Raw genomic sequence first — 17,121 nt, forward strand, 5'->3', positions numbered from 1 at the left:
ATAGTTCCTTGAAAGGACAAAACAATATAGAGCTTCAACAACAGTGCAGAGTCAGTTACTGTGATGTTGCTCCGTTCACCTCGGACACCAAAATTCATTTCCCCCCGGCTGAAACTAATTCCGGGCTCTGATAAAATCAGGGAATGTACTTTAGAGTGAATCGATATGAGTGGACGGACACTGTAGATTACACAGTCTATCACGTTGGACACTACAGTAAGAAGATAAAGACAACTTTATAAACCACATACCGGGGCTGAAAGCAGTGCTGTGGATGGTTCCAGTGTGGCAGTGGACTTGCTGCAGTGTCTCGTAGCTGCTCGTATCCCAGATGGTGACGGTTCCATCTTTACAGCCAGACGCCAGCAGAGTCCCAGTCGGATTTAGACTAATGGTGTTTACCTGAAGACGGAGGCCAATAAAGGCCAATAAAGCGATACGTGAATTTGTTGTGTGGTTGTCATTTCACTTTAAACAACGTTGGACTGTTGAGAACTAAAGAAAGTATTTGGAGAGGGCAAACCTCCACATGAGGCCATACTCTCACAAGGTTAATAAGTGTTTTTTTTTGTTTGATAGTTTTTTAAATCCTGAGTCTGAATCCATATTTGGATTATTACTAAATGTAATCATTTCTACATTAGGCCACAACCTACATCTACGGAGCCACTAACGGGACACAAGTATCTCTTGCTCACAATATTTAGTTTCTGATGTGGACGTGGCATAAAAGGAGCTTATTCTGATTTGATTTTAACCTGAGACTTCATTATAAGGTTATAACTGTTCTGCTAGCAAGTCGTCGCCATCATATTGTCTCCGAACAACACTTTTGATTGATGGATTACTATTATTAATATTCTTCTCTTGATAGTTACCGGCTCGTACTCACGGAAAACTATCACGTGAGCACCAGAAATGTTTTTTTGTGCCTTTATGTCCCTTTAGGGGCTCCGTATACATCCCCCGAAGATGTAGTCAAAGTTTGTCCTTTGATTTTAAAGATATGTTGCTCACTCCTTAGGTGTAATTAAATATGCAATATCATTTCTTGTGTCAGTTGTTACTATTTCATCTGCCCACACGTTAAAACACAGAGTTGGAGGGTTGAAATCCTCACTCACCCCAGTCTCATGCTCCAGCTCGGCCTGTAGCTGGAACTGGGATCTCTTGTGAGTGGAGGAACTGTCACATGTACATTGCCAAACCTGTGAGAGCAAAAAACAATTCACTGATGTTACATAGACGACAATATAAACCAGTAAATAACTACACACATCACGTATAATACATAATATAATATAAGTATATTTTCTTCTCAGTTATTTAAACCAGGATTTTTTCTGTGAGCCAAGAAAATAAAATCCAATAACCATTATTATTATTACTTAAATGACAAAACCAGAATTTTTTTCAGTAGCTCAATTCTTTGTACTTCTTTTCTTCATGATCTAACATAACTTATCTGTTCTCGAATCTCTGCAGCATGTGCTTTGCTTTTATAAAAACCCCTACTTTCAACTTTGTTTCTATTTTTCTTTTATCTTTCATGCAGCGGCATGTACTGTATGCATCTATAAGCGTGTCGGAGTATTTGTATATATATTGTGCAAATGTGTGAAATCACTGGCGTGTAGTAGAAAATCAAAAATGAACAAAAACAGGAAAGAAGAACGAAAACAGTCAGCCAAATTCCTGTTATGTTATGTGTATATAATTTGTAATAATCTGTTCAACTAACACAATGATGAATATTTTTACCATTCATTGCTTTGTTATTAAAGCAAATACATAAAATACTAGAGCTGAAACAATTAATCAATTAATCATCCATTACTAAATGAATCGACAACTATTTTGATAATCGATTAATTGGTTTGAAGCTTTTTTCATGATTAAAACAAGATTTCCGATTGTTTATATTGTTTAAATGTGAATATTTTCTTCATTTCTTTGCTCCGGATAAGAAAGAAATCATTAAAAGTGAATCATTTTGGTTTGTGGACAAAACAAGACATTTCAGAACATCATCATTTCCAGGTTTGATCAACATTTTTTAAGGTTTTCTGATATTTTATGGACCAAACGATTAATCGAGAAAATAATCGACAGATTAATCGATTATGAAAATAATCGTTAGTTGCCGGTCTTTAAAATACATCATGAAAGTGAATTAGTTTCTTACTTTGACAGTAGAATCCCATGATGCCGTGTACAACTGGTCATCAAACCAACACAGTTGAGTGACCGCGTCGTCATGACCCATCAGCGTGTCCTGCCGCCTGCCGTACGGGATGGAGTAGAAATAACTAGGGGACAGGAATGTTTGAGTCAGCAGAGGAATGAATAAAAATAAAATGTGCACACTGTGTATTATACATACACATTGTTGTCCCATGAAGAACATGCCACGGTTTTACCGTCGGTCAGCATCAAACATGACGACAAGGCCTGAAAAACGTCCAGAACAGTGAGAGCAGATCACAAGAAAGATGATGAACGGCAGAGTAAAGCAGAGCTGTGTGTACCATGTTAGAGAAGGACATGCTTCTCTGGAACTCCTTCAGCTCCTTGGAGAACATCTTAAGAGTTGAGTCTGGAATGAAGAGGAAGACAGAGATTATCTTCGGTTAACTCTGTGCTGCAACACGGACAGCAAAATGCCACTCCATACATCTTTAATTCTTGTCCATGCAGAGGTTTGAGATGTTTTCAGACCTTGTGATGTGGAGAAAATAGCTGTTCCATCTCTGGTCACAGCGATGCCCGTCACGGCTCTGCACGTTCACCGGAACATGTGGAGGGAGGAGTGTTTTTAGGTCAATGTAGTAACTTTTTAATAACTTTACAAAGAAGCAACTTGACAAACCTGTTCATTATAATCTGACTAAATAATCAGTCGGCCAATTAATATCAGACCATACAAGCACTTTGATGTGTAAACCTTTATTTTACAGAATGAACTATGCAAAAAAAAAATGCTTTACAGTGTCTATATTATTTATTTGGATGTTGGGCTGGAACAATTACTCGATTAATTGATTATTAATCGATTATTAAATAAATTGTCATGTATTTTGATAATCAATGAATCGTTTTAAAGAGTATTTTTAAGGAAGTAAAGCAAGTTTTCTGATGTTTCAGCTTCTTAAATGAGAATATTTTCTGGTTTCTTTGCTCCATATAACAAATAAATCATTAAAACCTAATAATTTTGGGGTTTTGTTAGTTAGTTGCAACTCTATTTGGATGTTTCCATAATACAAGAGCAGGAAAGATAAGATATATTACAACTATTTATTTACACATTCATGCAGCACTTCTCTGTGCAGTGTTTTTTGTGACCACTCATTTACACACTACCGGCACAAATGTCAGGTCCAATTAAGTGTCTTGCCCAGGGACACATTGCCATAATAGACTGGGATTGAACCGACAACCTTCCATACATTCTCTACTAAAGAGCCATGAAGCCTAATTATATTTCTTTGTGACAAGGGTTTGATATTAACATTTTTATATGAATTAACCAATATATTAATATGTGAAATTGTTGACTATTAACAGCCCCAAATGTCCCATTAGTTTGGCACTTATTTCAAATGTGACAATGGCAACTATAAGAGAAAAGAAATGTAAAAAGGGGGATTTTGAGTATTGTGTCTCTTAATTCTGTGTTTCTGTTATTTCTCTGCACTTACAATCACGTGTCCTCAGCCTTTCCTGCTCTTCAGCAACATATTTTAATATGTGACTATTTTAGAAAAGCTTGACAAGTGTGAGGCCACTGCAGGTGTGTGTGCAGTCTTTTTTTTTTTTTTTTGCTTTGCATGCACTTCCTCATATTTTGTACCAGAGCTTTCATTTCATTCCATCACATGCAGCTGCCTTTGTACCTTGTGAATACTGCAGCCGAGCGTCTCACTTACTCTTTATGGATCTTGTGGCTGGAGACCCGTGTCAGGTTGCCCATGTTCGCCCAGGCCAACTTCCTGCTCTCCTCAGTCAGGTCCTCGAAGGACGAGTCCTCGCTCTGAAAGTCTGGAAAACAGCACTGGTGTAACTGCTGCAGCGATATGTGGAGATATGCTTTGGAAATGGCATTACTAAACACACGTTTGCCTTTCAGTGACTCTTTCAACACAGTCTAAACATTTTTGGAATGAGCAAGGAACCCAGTACTTTGCACATTTAATAACAGATAATGTTTATGATAATTTTCCCAGGTAGTGTCACTGTTGCCTTGCAGCAAAAAGACCCAGGTTCACAAAGCTGGTCTGACCGAGGGCCTTTCGGAATAAATGCATCTTCTGATTTTCCTCCCACAGTCCAGAAATATGCCACTCTGGACACTCTTGAAAGTCAGCTGGGATTGGCACCAGCACCCCCCGCCACCCTCATGAATCGTATTTTCAGTATAACACAGGATCCGGGTTCTAAAGTGACTGATCAAGATGTCACCCATAAACACTTGAACTCATTTTCAAGCCTCTTGATTTGAGAACTGACTGTTACAGATGTTGCCTCCAACCAGGCTCTTATTGGATGATACCAGCTGTCAATCACACTGGTATTCACTCATATGTACCATGATTTATCATCTATTTTCCTCTAAATGGCAGCTAAATTTATAAAATCTACATCATATTGTACTGAAGAAGACTTAAATCCCCAGGAAAATGAGTACTGACATTATAAATCAAGTGAGAAGTAGGCTCACTTTTCCACAGCTGCCTGATGGCTATTTAATATATTCTTACTTCCTGATTAGCTTCATCCAGCAAACCAGAAGAGAACTCACATTTGCATATATACGGCGTATGAGTGGAGAACACGTTGCCCCCCGTTCACACTGATGTAACGTTGTGGAACTCACTTGGGGACAGCTCACTGATGGGTGAGGTGATGCTGGAGCTGCGAGTGATGTTGTGAAAGCGTGGCGTGATCCTCTGCGGGTGAGGGCTGCTGAAGAGCTGTGTGGGCGTCTGGCCAAACTCCAGGATCTGCGTCAACATGGCGATTCTCTCGTCGGGGTCCTCGATGCTTTGCAGAGAAACGTGGACGGGGGAAGTTTGGTAAAAGACGTGTAATATAAATATTGGGTACAGTGATTTTAACGATTTTCAGCTGATACCTGTCACAGTCGATGCCGCCTTCATAGGTCAGAGGGTGAAATACTGAAAAGACAGTGAGATGGATGAGTTTTTTTTGTTCAGTTTTGGCGAGTCACTGATGTTGACACTCGCTGTTGGTTATTTTACCATTATGAGCTGCCACAGCTTCACTGCCTCTCTGTTTGTAACCAAACACCAGATCAATCCACTCGTGAAGGTGCTCCGACACAAACTGACTCTCCAGTGCAGTCTTGTGCTTCTGTAGAAAATCACTGGCATCTGAATTGATAATAAAGAGGACACAGTGACAAACATTTACTTATTAAACAACAGCAGTGCTAGAAAGGTGATGGTAGGTGGTGCAGTTAAACAGGAAGTTACCTGAAGCCCACGGTGGTAGAACGACTTCGCTGACTGAGCTTCCGTTCTGTCTTCTGCCCAAATCCAGACTCATCTTGTTTTCTAAGAAGCTGCAGTCGGTCCCATAAAACTCTGGAATGAGCTGTGTCGAGGAAAAATGATTAAACATCATTGTCGAGAAATCTCTCATCCCTGCTTGAATATATACAGTATATATAGCATTTCATAAAAGATAAACTGTTAAACTTGTGATTTAATGTGTTGAGGTTAAGTTATTGTGTTTTTTATTCAAAAGACACATCTATGAATCCAATGTAAGATTCCCAAAGGACAGAAGACGGTTATTCACTGTCCTTACCTACAATTCTTTTTGTTGCTAAAACACTTCCTGTCATTCTCTGACATATTTTCAGGATTTCATTAAGCGTCGTGCTAATATTTTATCAGGAGAGGCATTTTTGCTGAATCTGTCCAACTGACAAAGATCAATATGTTACCTCTTTAAAGTCGGTCGCTCCTTCTAAGCAGTTTTTCCATGTTTCACCGATGCTTTAAAGACGGGAGACGGGTCAGTTAATATCAACAAAATAAAAACGTATTGCCAGTACTTTAAAGCTGAATGTGTGACATTTAATAAAGCCATTGGTACGATATTATACTGTGGTACTGCACATTAAATACTACACTAGTTATACAACGTTATACTGTGGTACATTAAATACTACACTAGTTATACGACGTTATACTGTCGTATTGCATGTTAAACTTTATTTTCCAACAAATATCCAATGATATTTAACTCAGTTATCAGTTTATTGATATTCAGTTATTCCTACCAGTTAATTACCAGTAATAGAAAGGGAAATTTATCACTGATTGGTGACATCCTACAATTTATAGTATAATGATTATTATATAGTAAAAGGCTCATGTCAAGCCTTTTGTACCTGTTGAACATGCGATCTGCGTGGTCGTAGCGTCCGTTCTGGAGACACAGCATGTGCTCGGGAGCTGCAGGCAGAAGAACACCAGGAACATTAAAACAAACTTGGACTTAACAAAATAGCTGCAACACAAAAGATTTTGTTAGACGCAATTATACATTTGAATTGCTCCTTGTGTAATTAGGTTTATTTTTTTCCAACTGCTTTGGGAGACGGTGCATTAATAATCAGGCGGAAACCAACACAAGGCTATTTGATTCATTAATTAACTTAGATTTACAATCTATCATCTTTCATTGCCCCAACAACTGCATTTAGAAAGTGTTTATATACTCATCATAAACAATTGTTTCCATCAGAAGGTACAAAAACCCAAAGATATTTTACAAAGATCTGGCTTTGTGCCACATAAACCTCAGAGTTGAGTAAACAAATGAGAAATGTGTACAAACAAAGAGAACACGGGCAGTGTCTGACGTGGATTTGTAAGTAAGTAAATAAGCTTGTGCCATACCAACTCTGACCAGGTAAAAGAGGACGTAGCCTGGAGACGAGTAGTGACTGCCGTACATGAAGCGAGGTTCTGGCATGCCTCTGTAGCGAGTCTGTGAAAGAGAGAACGGCTCAGTGTTGAGCGAGGAACACACCTACAGCCCAGAAACGAGGTAACATCACAGTGAAGAGACTCACCAGCAGTCTGTCCAGCCGCTCTTTGTTCAGGGCCCCGACAGGTTTGCTGAGGTCTCTGAACGTGGCAGCGTTTGTCATATCTGTGAGACGGAGACGCGTGTGCTTAAAGTTACATATGCTTCATACAAATATACACGTCGAGGTCTGATGACCCACCTAACTGTGCGCTGCTGTAATCAGCGATGACCCAGGGGAAGATGGGATACTGGGAGAGGTCGTTGCAGCTGCGGTCGGCCAGGTTGTTGAGGTGGAGGAGATATTCGTAGTTACTCAGATGACCTCGCTGCCACTGCAGCATATAGCTCTCTGCTGTGTGCTCCGTCATGTGGTTTTCTGAGAAGAACAAAACCAGAGTTTAAGTGTGAAATATAATGAGATATAATCAAAATATTAACTACTCTCTATTCCACTGTAAGGATGAGAACATAAATATGATTATACACTGCTGAACTGCTGAATCGATTGAAACGTCTTGTTTCGAACATCATCTTGGTAAAAAAAATGATCAACATATTTTACGGACCTAACAAGTAGTTGATTAATTGAGACAATAATTAGCAGATTAATCGATAATGAAAATACTCATTAGTTGCAGCCCTACATATATCTATCCAAGAAAATGGTGACTTACTAAGGTCACCAGTGTGTGCAGCGCCGGCTTTGACATTGTTTGGTTAACAAATGCAAGAGATATCTATAGAAATGTGACAAAGAAGTCACTAAAAGAGCAGTTTACTCAGAAAGAGGCACATATTAAACAGGTACTGTACTATTTTAGACATGAATACAAAAGTTCATTTCCTTTTTTTTGTACCACTGAAAATAAACATGTTTACGTGATAAAAACAGGAAACCTGATATTTCCAAGAGTTAAACCTCATTCAGTGCAGCAGATCTTCATTCAGTGACAAATACATTTTGGATTGTCTCACCAAGGAAAGTGGCGATGTAGTAGTAGATTTCATCTCTGTCTGCTGTGCAGTAAAACTTCAGGTAGATGTCGGAGCAGAGCTCGTTCTCAGAGCAGAACACCTCCAGACCCTGGGCAGTGTATGAACACACACATGATCAAACACATGTACATTAAATGCAGTGAAAGGCTACATTATTACATGTGTGCACACCTACCCTCGTCACTCACCAGTGGTCTGAGACAATGTCGCCTTTTGTAGATTCTCCTGATTCGGTGGAGTTTGATTTGAATCACGTGTTTCTGTCATGAGATTCAAATTTTAAATTAGTTCATTCAAGGCTTTCCGTTTCAGCCCTTCTCTCCGAGCGCATCGCAGTGAGATGTCTCAGCTCACCGGATATCCGTTCAGCGGCTGGAAGTAAAGGTTTTCATCGGTTACACAGACGTGGCCTGGGTTGGACACCAGAGGTGTCACCATCTCCACTTCACACTCCATGTGGGGCTTCTCAGTCACGTTCTGAAAGCTTCACGGCAAAGAAACATCAACGTAGAAAGAAACAGAAAGAAAAAGTACCACATTAAAAAGTCCAAAACAGCAACATACCAGTTTTTATCAAATGATGACCTCGCAAGTCGAGACTGTAGATTAGCTGCAATCTAGAAAGACGCAGAGAGAAAATTGTGTTTGATCATAGGACAGAAATAATGATTTATGCTTCCAATTCTACCTGCACATAGATTAATGACTGACTCACCATTGCAGTCTGGTCTCCGAGCTTTTCCAGACAGGACGCTCTGTGGAGCTGCAAAAAAACGACATAAACAAAAGGAGCAGAATTACAGCAACCTGTACAGATGGAGGGCACTAAAACAAATACAAACTTATGGTCTCTTTCAAAGGAAGATGGACAGATGAAGGGAAATCTGACAGCTTGACTGACACACACACACCCTGATTAGTCCACATACCTGATGTAACGTTTGGACGACGTCTTCTGTTTTACTCCAAACTTCCAGCTGAAAGCTTATCTTTGTTGTTCCCTGTCAAAGCAATGGGACTGTTATATTTTTTACCCTCAACGCTGACAGTTGACCTTTTATCTCCAAAAGTCTAGTAATATTTCTACCAAGTTAGGTAGAAATATTACTACATTTTTGGAGATAAAGGGTCAAATTTCAAAGTGGAATTTAATGAACATATGGTCCAAAAACCCAGTTTCCAAGATATCTGCACAAATAGCAGAGCTATAAATGAAATCTAAATCTACATCTTTTAAGACTATAAACATGATCTAAAGCTTTCAAAGATTGAGAAATGCCTTGTGGTTATATAGCAGGAATTCCATTAACTTAACCTCACCATTAAGTCATTAAATTAAGTCATATTGAAGTAACTTTACCAACAAGCTATAAGAGACACAGTGTATATATTAATGGAATCGCAATATTACAATATAAAAAAGTTATCAGTGTCTGATTGTAAAAAAAAAATACAACACTCACAAGAAACATCACATTTTTGGTGGACTCACCCTCTCGTTTCTGTACGGCGCGATCACGTTGCTTTCTTTGATGTAAATAACCTGAACCCAAAAGGAACAGAGGGAAATTCTTATCACACAACTGAACTGCAAACATCAATTAAACAACACAAACAAACACTATGATCATTTATTGCAGGCGGAGACACCGTGAACGCTAATGACACTCACTAATCACTTTCACATCTCCATAGAGACAATAACTCACCTGCCCGCATAAAATGGAGATGGCTGATGGCCGAGGGCTGTGAGGAAAATACAAAAACCTTTTAAGTGCCCACAAATTACACTTAGTAAAAGATACAAAGGACTAACATTTAAGATTTTGCTGAAAAACACTGAATAACCTACATCAGAAGAATTTCAAACAAGCTGAATACACACAATGAACGGGTTACATCAGGTGTGTCCTATAATCTGTAGATGCATTTAAGCCTTTAAGATGTTTTTAAAGCAACACAACGTAGGATTTGTGCTCAGGTTCCCCACACAGTTGGTAAACAGTATTGTTTGGTACAACTGTCGTAAAATAGATGTTGAGGTAAAAAAATCAGGTACAGTAGCCGATGTTACAGCATTTTATACCAATATGATTACGTTATTTTTCATCAAAATAATCGTGGAGACTACATTGTGTCGCTTAAACTATTTTATTAGCACACAAACCGCGCCATAATTAGCTTGAGGCTTGTTTGTTTCTGTTGCCTGTGACTGAAACAACTACAGAACAGTGCACAGTGTGAGTTACTGGGTACATTTAACATTTAGCATGTTATCTTGTGAGTGATCCAACCAGTTTGACAAAGGGAATGAACATCAGTGCGTGAAGCCAACATGTGTGCTCACTCATTGAACGGGTTGTTCTCTTCCTCCACAAACTCAATCTTCATGCAATCTCGAAGAGGAATCTGCACAACCACAAATAACAGAACGATAAAGACGTGATTAGACACAGTTTACAACACAACAACTGCTCACTGGCTTAATATGAATCTAATTACATGATATTTCATGATTAAACAGCACATACACAGTTCCCCAAATTCACGCTTACACAATAATATTTCCAACTGATTGCACCTTCAATTCAAAAGTAGTTTACAAACAAACCTTTAGAATTGGTTCTGAGAGATCCTCTGGATCAAATATGATGGATCTGGAACAGACTTTAAACGACCCTCTGATTTTTCTGCACAGAAAATAGGTAACAATATATAAAGACTGAAAAATGTCAACAGCAAATGTGATATTGAAAAGATAACATGCAAAACAGGGAAATGGACATAAGGACATTATGTTAGTTAGGCCACTTGTAAAGCAACATTTACAAGCTTTTAAATCTCTTTGGGTTAAACTCCCGTTTTCACAAAACACCCGAAAATAACTCTAAACACTGGTTATATGCCAGTCATGTATGTGGCCCTGTAACGCTGTCCCAGAAACGCACCAAAAGGGGAGCAGAACACAATTTTTTTTTTTATTATTATTATTTCAGCTTTTTATTATTTTTTAAATATAATTTAAAAATACAGGTGCCAGAGTGAAAACATCTCAAAACGCCACCCTTGCATTTTCATGTCTACAACCAATACGCAACTTTGGGAAATTGATGATGTCATAGCTCCACCCCTTGCACTTGCTTTCAATCCATCTTCTTTGTTGTAAACCTTTTGTTGTTGCATTTGGAGTTTGTTTGGTAAATTCACTTAATGTTAACTTTTGTAGAGAGGTTTGTACACAACGCACAAGCTATGCACATGCTCCACAGGCCTGGAATATCTACTGTCTTTTTTGCTGGGGTTTGAGTGTATGAAGACTGTATGATTTCCTGAAACAATGCCGTGTTTAGGGAAAAGGTTTTAAAAAACAAAAAAGAAAAAAAGATCGCATAGGGAAAGTACTATTTCTAGTAAACACATAATAAAGCAGAATGAACTCAAACAACACAAGTATTGATTCGCTTAGTGAAATACAACTGAATATGTAATGTGTGGGTCTGGCTTTGACCGTAAAAGTGTCTGAATAATCTCGTCAGAACAGCCCTGTCAATTTTTCAGTTTGCTTAAGTCTACATAACAAGATAAGATGATGTTTAAACAGCTGTTTTATAGATACTGAGATAAAAACTGGCTTTAAACAACACCATTATCTGCAATACATCAGTCAAGCTATGAAACATTTTTACTCCCACTGATCCAGGGAGGATTTGATGACTGTTTTAGATAATTGTGTAACAATTTTCAACAGATTTAAAATCCATTTTATAAAGTACTTTATTGTGCAGTGATTGATGTCACTAGTAGTAGATGAAGTCCTGGAAAATTACCTCTCCTTTTTTGAAGTGCTTGTGACGTGGTAGGCCGTGTGCTGTTCAAAATAATATTCCTCCAAATCCAGCAACAGGAGAGAGAACCTGAAAAAGAACAACAATACACAGTGTGTTAAAAGAAAAGTGTGTAAATCAGTCAAACCTGCACTGTAAAAAAATCAGGATTGCTTCTTGATTTACTGACACAGCAACTACATAAATAACGGGAAAGGCAAGCTGAATAAAATCCCAGGAGGCACCAAGCTGCCTCTGTGAAGTTTTGAATGATGTCACTAAGAGCTCAACTTGCTTTATGGATAATGTAGGAAGAAGAATGCATGTAATAAAGAAAGATGATATCTGTGGTTCCACTGCACTGACTTTGCTGCTTTGAACCACCCATTATCCGTCTGGTGATGTCAGGGCTCTTGTTAAATCTGACGCAGTGTTAGATTTTTGCTGGCACAGGCATATTCCCAACACCAAGTGTATAAACTCTTCAATTACACATGCAAATGTTTGAGTTACCTGTTAAATGTTCAGCGTTGAAAGTCAATACGAGGCTAAAGTGTCATCTGATCTGCAGGTTTGCTCGCTGCCTGTGAATGAGCAAATGCCTTTTTTTGAACACAGTGACAATATAATTGCCGTAATCAGGCTCAACCTTGTGAATCATGTGTCACAAGCTCAGTGGGAATAATCTGTGTCAGTCAAATTCTCAAATACAGTGTAAGAACACGAGGTTCTGAAGCAGCCACTGCTACATTTTGGTTTTCAGGCAGTTTCCTCCTGCAGACCAAAAGAGGACAAACTCTGATGACATGGATTTCAGACTCATTTTTGGATTCAGCTATTCTAGGAAGTTGCAAGTGTGCATGGTGTTCATCAGAATTTGTATTGGTGAACAACGTTTTGCTCATTTCTCTGCCCTTCTCTCATGACATCAATACAGACATGACAATGGATGATTTAGAGCCATGCTTCCCAAACCGTGGCACGTGTGCCACCAGTGGTACGCAAGCTTCCTCTGGCGGTACTTGGAGGAAAATCGGAAATAGTGTTCTACTGTATAAGCCAGCGTATGTGATCGGAGTCGAACTGAGTGATTTTGAGTGCATAGAAAATAAAACAAATAAATAAAATATAATTAGAGTCACCTTATCTGTCGCTACATTTTAATTTAATTTCGCTATACCAGTGTCTGAAGTCTATGTGAGGAAGAAGACGAAGATAAGAGAGCAAATTATCGTATTGGGAATAAATCTGCCTCCTGTGAAAAGGCTGTAGCTGACTTTGCTCGGCCTATTTACACCACTGTATTTTAATGTTGGTGATAATAGCGTTACGTCGCGAGCTCAATATTTTCTCAGGTACTTGGTATGATAAAGTTTGAGAACCACTGATTTAGAGAGTTGTTTCAGGATCCACTACAAAGAGCTCACACTGAAGACCAGCTCAGACCTTCTGCAGTCAGACAGGAGGGTGTTGTCTCAACTCACTTCCTTCAAAACCAAAGGTCTCTCACCCTGTGATCAGTGGACCATGCACCTCCACCAGAACCCTATTGTTAAGCTGCTGTTAATTAATGACCCACATCACACTTTTTATATAGTTTATATTTTGCACAGTCTAGTTAATAGTTATACTAATTGTCCGACTAGGAGCAGCATCTAAACCAAAACAAATGCTTCATCGACCACACTTCCTTCCTTCCTGTGTTTTTAAGCCAATTGAAACTGTCCCCAAAACAACCAGAGGCCTAAAAATAAAACAACAACAATCCAGATAGGTGCCACACAGTTGATTACTCTGCCATGGGTTGATGCTCCATCAGTGTTCAAGCCTCTGTGCGAGACAATTAAGTCTGTGCTGACACATGATTAGCAGCTTCATTGGCATCATGGGCATTGTTGTGTTTAGCTCATAGAATGTATACAAACTGAAGCGGAGTCTCGACTTTAAAGGTAAGAATTAACGACATGTAATAGTGAGGACTCCTCTGCTAAACCCTCCTTTTTTCCAAGCACATTGGGGAACTACTGACCAAAAAGGATATAAACACTCTTACACAACTATCTCCACTCTCACATTCCCTGCCGTTTCCTCTTTCTTCCTCGTTAGTTCGTGCATCAGGTTTATGTGGGCGAAGCTATTCTTCATTTGCATAAGGGTTGACTTTTTGATACCATTTTTGGTGTCCAATATGATACCAATATCACTAATTGAATTTGTACCGATACTAAAGGATGGGTTTCCAGAGCCCAAGGGTTCAGGGGGACCTTTCCAGCCAGGCTTTTATGACCAAAATATATATCACAGTATTGTTTGATTAATCGACTAATCGTTTGGTCCATAAAATGTCGAAAATATTGATCAAGTGTTTGTCAAACCTGGAAATGACAATGTTCTCAAATGTCTTTGTTTTGTCCACAAACCAAAATGATTCAGATATAATGATTTCTTAGTTATATGGAGCAAATAAACAAGACAATATTCACATTTAAGAGGCTGAAAAATCACAGAAACTGGTTTTAATTCTTCAGAAAACATTCAAACTGAATAATCGATTATCAAAATAGTTGACGATTCATTTAGTAATCGATTTAGCCCTAGCCCTAGACTACTCTTGTTAAAGTTACAGTTGTGGGCTGCTTCATTTATTTATTGTTTTAAGTAAAATGTTTGGTTTTTTAAATATTTAATTCACTGTTAATTTGCTGATATCTTGTCTTTATATTTCCAGTCCTTTACTGGGCACACATTGCTTCTACTTTGCATATTACTTCTTACCCTAGTTTGTACATACATTGCATATTTTGCTATTCTCTTACAGTGTATTTATCACAGTAATCGTTATTACAATAATATCTATTTAATTGCAGTTTTAACTATTTTAATTTGCTTTATGAATGTAGAGTCAATGTGAAAACAACTTCCCCAACTGTAATCTATCAAGATTTCTTCAAATCGGTATTATAACAAAGAGAGAAAAAAAGGGTAAATACAACAATAAGTCAGTTCAACCAGTGTTGACACTGCAAATACTCAACAGAGTAAAATTAGATAAGTCATGCAGCGCACACTCACATCAGCGTAATGAGCAGATTAAACAGGTAGCTTTCTGATATAGTGTGTTTGTATAAGAGCTGATACGGACCAAATGGATTCCATGTGGTTTCAACTTTAAAAGGGAAACTTTCAGGTGTTTTTCATTCCGACTAATCAGAGGTTTGTTCGCAAGTGACCAGAGCAGCATGTACAGGCGGGTGTTTGTTGGCTGCAACAATGACCCAGAAATAAAACAACTCAAGCTAATCCAGGCAGCTAATACATGTGTCAACACATTTTTGTACAGGCATTAGGTTTCAAACTTCCACAGCAAATAGAAACCCCTTTTCTTTGAATAGAAACTTCCATCTACTCCTTTACGTTGAATTAAATGATCAGTATCAGTGATTTATACTTTGTTTGTGTGCGACACTCTGAGGTTGTTGTATCACTATTAGGAGAGAAACAATAACGTGAAGGAATTCCTCAATGATGTCACAGTGGAGACATCAACAGGATGATTCTTCACCCATTTAATCAATTTTATTTGTCTATTTTTAGTCACATAATCCTCATTAACCCACTCAGTGCATTTGAGTAGGCTCTGAGTCAAACTTCCCTGAGCAAGCACTTTCAACAACAACCACATGGACCATCATTTGAAAGCTTTTAAAACATGTCACATGGTAAAATTAGATCATATATGACTCATATTTATCACTTCTTATATAGTTTGATGCCACGTCTTCTATGTGTTCTTGGCATGCACTGTATGGCCATTGTCTCAGTCTGTCTGTCTGGAGGAAATTAAATTCAGGAAGAAATGATTTGATTCTGATATGAATGCAGATAACCTTAAGCGACAGGGCGTGTATTATTGACACTGTGGGAAACTCAGCAGCTTTTGTAAAGGTTTGCCTCCTCCGAGGGCTTTCTCGAGTCCTTGTACTGCTTATCACTAAGAAACGACAGAAAACCTCAGTATAATCACATTAAACCATCACTACACAGCAGAACCGTGAGACAGCCATTGATAATGAATAAAATGTGTGTGTAAGAATTAGTGACATTTAATGGGTGAGGCTGCAGACAGCAGAAAAAATGGAGGGCTAGTTTCTTTGGTCCATGTAAGAGAGAAATCATTAAAAACCTGATTAATGTTTGAGTGTGAACAAAATAAGTTCTTTGAGAACAGTGAGAAAATAACAGGCAGATTAATAGATTGTGGAAAATAATCTTTAGTTGCAGCCCTATAGGACGCAGCATACAAATAATGTTAGATTGTTTCTGTTCCAATAGAGAACATATAAAAGGCTTATGCTAATGCTACAAAAAAAAACACTTTTGGGTAGTGTGTTGAATTTAGGCCAATAACATCTCCTAAATGTTACACATTGGATCTTTAAACATGAAAAATCTATGATATTTTCTCAATTTCATACAACAGTTGCCAAATTCTGGTTAAAGTCCATTCAAATACAATTTTAAGGTGAGTCCACTGGGCCCCCACAACCCACTGTTGCCCTCGGACCCCTGAGAATTGTCCATGCCCCTGGTGAGAGTGAAAGTACCGCCTCTGTGGGTCACTGCTGTACCCAGTGAGTGTGTGCGCGCTGATCCTGCATCAGCTAGCGGAGCGCATCACACAGCTGCGAGCTCTCATTAGCTGAGTGGCTCAGTCGAACGCTACGTTACACACAACAAACCAAACAAAGACAACACACGCAATGACCTTCCGTGTCAACTAATGTGAGGGAAAACAAAGGCGAAGCAGCACTGACCTCTCTTTAGTCCGTTCTTGAGTCTTTAGAGAAGCCATGACCGCTCGCTCTCCTTTGCAAACACTGAACTGCGAGCAGCGGCCACAGACTCAACTGCGTAAACACGGAAACCCGCAGGAAGCCACGTGATCGCACAAAGATCACACGCGGAGGCTCCACTCTGACTCACTTTTCGAGTACCAGCCAGCGATTTCACCCAGTAACATCATTGCCAGATTGTAATCCTTATAAAAAAAAAAACAGGATTTAAGGGTTTTCTGATGTCTGAAGTCTCAGAAATCCATGATAACATTATAACAACTCGTTTTTTGTATGTATAATTGCATACATTTTTTTTTTTTTATCAAACATGATTGTGACAATGAGAATAAAAAAGAAAAAGAATGAGGAAGTTCTGGCCTAGTGCATATTTATGTCACATG

At 38.6% G+C, this 17,121-nt stretch overlaps 1 protein-coding gene across 1 annotated transcript in view; it reads right to left on the bottom strand.

Moving 5' to 3' along the window:
• nsmaf (neutral sphingomyelinase (N-SMase) activation associated factor) overlaps positions 1–16,807 on the bottom strand; it is a 19,268-nt gene extending 2,461 nt beyond the window's left edge. Inside the window, exons 1-28 of the mRNA XM_044023225.1 lie at positions 16,700–16,807; positions 11,889–11,975; positions 10,673–10,751; positions 10,409–10,470; positions 9,771–9,807; positions 9,554–9,604; positions 8,991–9,062; positions 8,777–8,824; positions 8,626–8,678; positions 8,416–8,545; positions 8,250–8,321; positions 8,041–8,149; positions 7,265–7,441; positions 7,109–7,188; positions 6,933–7,023; positions 6,422–6,485; positions 5,972–6,023; positions 5,496–5,616; positions 5,262–5,393; positions 5,135–5,177; positions 4,877–5,043; positions 3,930–4,041; positions 2,719–2,777; positions 2,529–2,596; positions 2,384–2,451; positions 2,186–2,309; positions 1,125–1,208; positions 252–402 (exon numbers count right to left, since the gene is read on the bottom strand). Of these exons, the coding sequence (XP_043879160.1) occupies positions 252–402; positions 1,125–1,208; positions 2,186–2,309; positions 2,384–2,451; positions 2,529–2,596; positions 2,719–2,777; positions 3,930–4,041; positions 4,877–5,043; positions 5,135–5,177; positions 5,262–5,393; positions 5,496–5,616; positions 5,972–6,023; positions 6,422–6,485; positions 6,933–7,023; positions 7,109–7,188; positions 7,265–7,441; positions 8,041–8,149; positions 8,250–8,321; positions 8,416–8,545; positions 8,626–8,678; positions 8,777–8,824; positions 8,991–9,062; positions 9,554–9,604; positions 9,771–9,807; positions 10,409–10,470; positions 10,673–10,751; positions 11,889–11,975; positions 16,700–16,737 (2,431 nt within the window). The 5' untranslated portion in view covers positions 16,738–16,807. The remainder of the gene's footprint in view (positions 1–251; positions 403–1,124; positions 1,209–2,185; positions 2,310–2,383; positions 2,452–2,528; positions 2,597–2,718; positions 2,778–3,929; positions 4,042–4,876; positions 5,044–5,134; positions 5,178–5,261; positions 5,394–5,495; positions 5,617–5,971; positions 6,024–6,421; positions 6,486–6,932; positions 7,024–7,108; positions 7,189–7,264; positions 7,442–8,040; positions 8,150–8,249; positions 8,322–8,415; positions 8,546–8,625; positions 8,679–8,776; positions 8,825–8,990; positions 9,063–9,553; positions 9,605–9,770; positions 9,808–10,408; positions 10,471–10,672; positions 10,752–11,888; positions 11,976–16,699) is intronic.
• Positions 16,808–17,121: the final 314 nt, after the last annotated feature.

This window comes from Solea senegalensis, linkage group LG1 (genome assembly GCF_019176455.1).
Source record: "Solea senegalensis isolate Sse05_10M linkage group LG1, IFAPA_SoseM_1, whole genome shotgun sequence".
In the NCBI taxonomy this organism is placed as follows: Eukaryota; Metazoa; Chordata; class Actinopteri; order Pleuronectiformes; family Soleidae; genus Solea; species Solea senegalensis.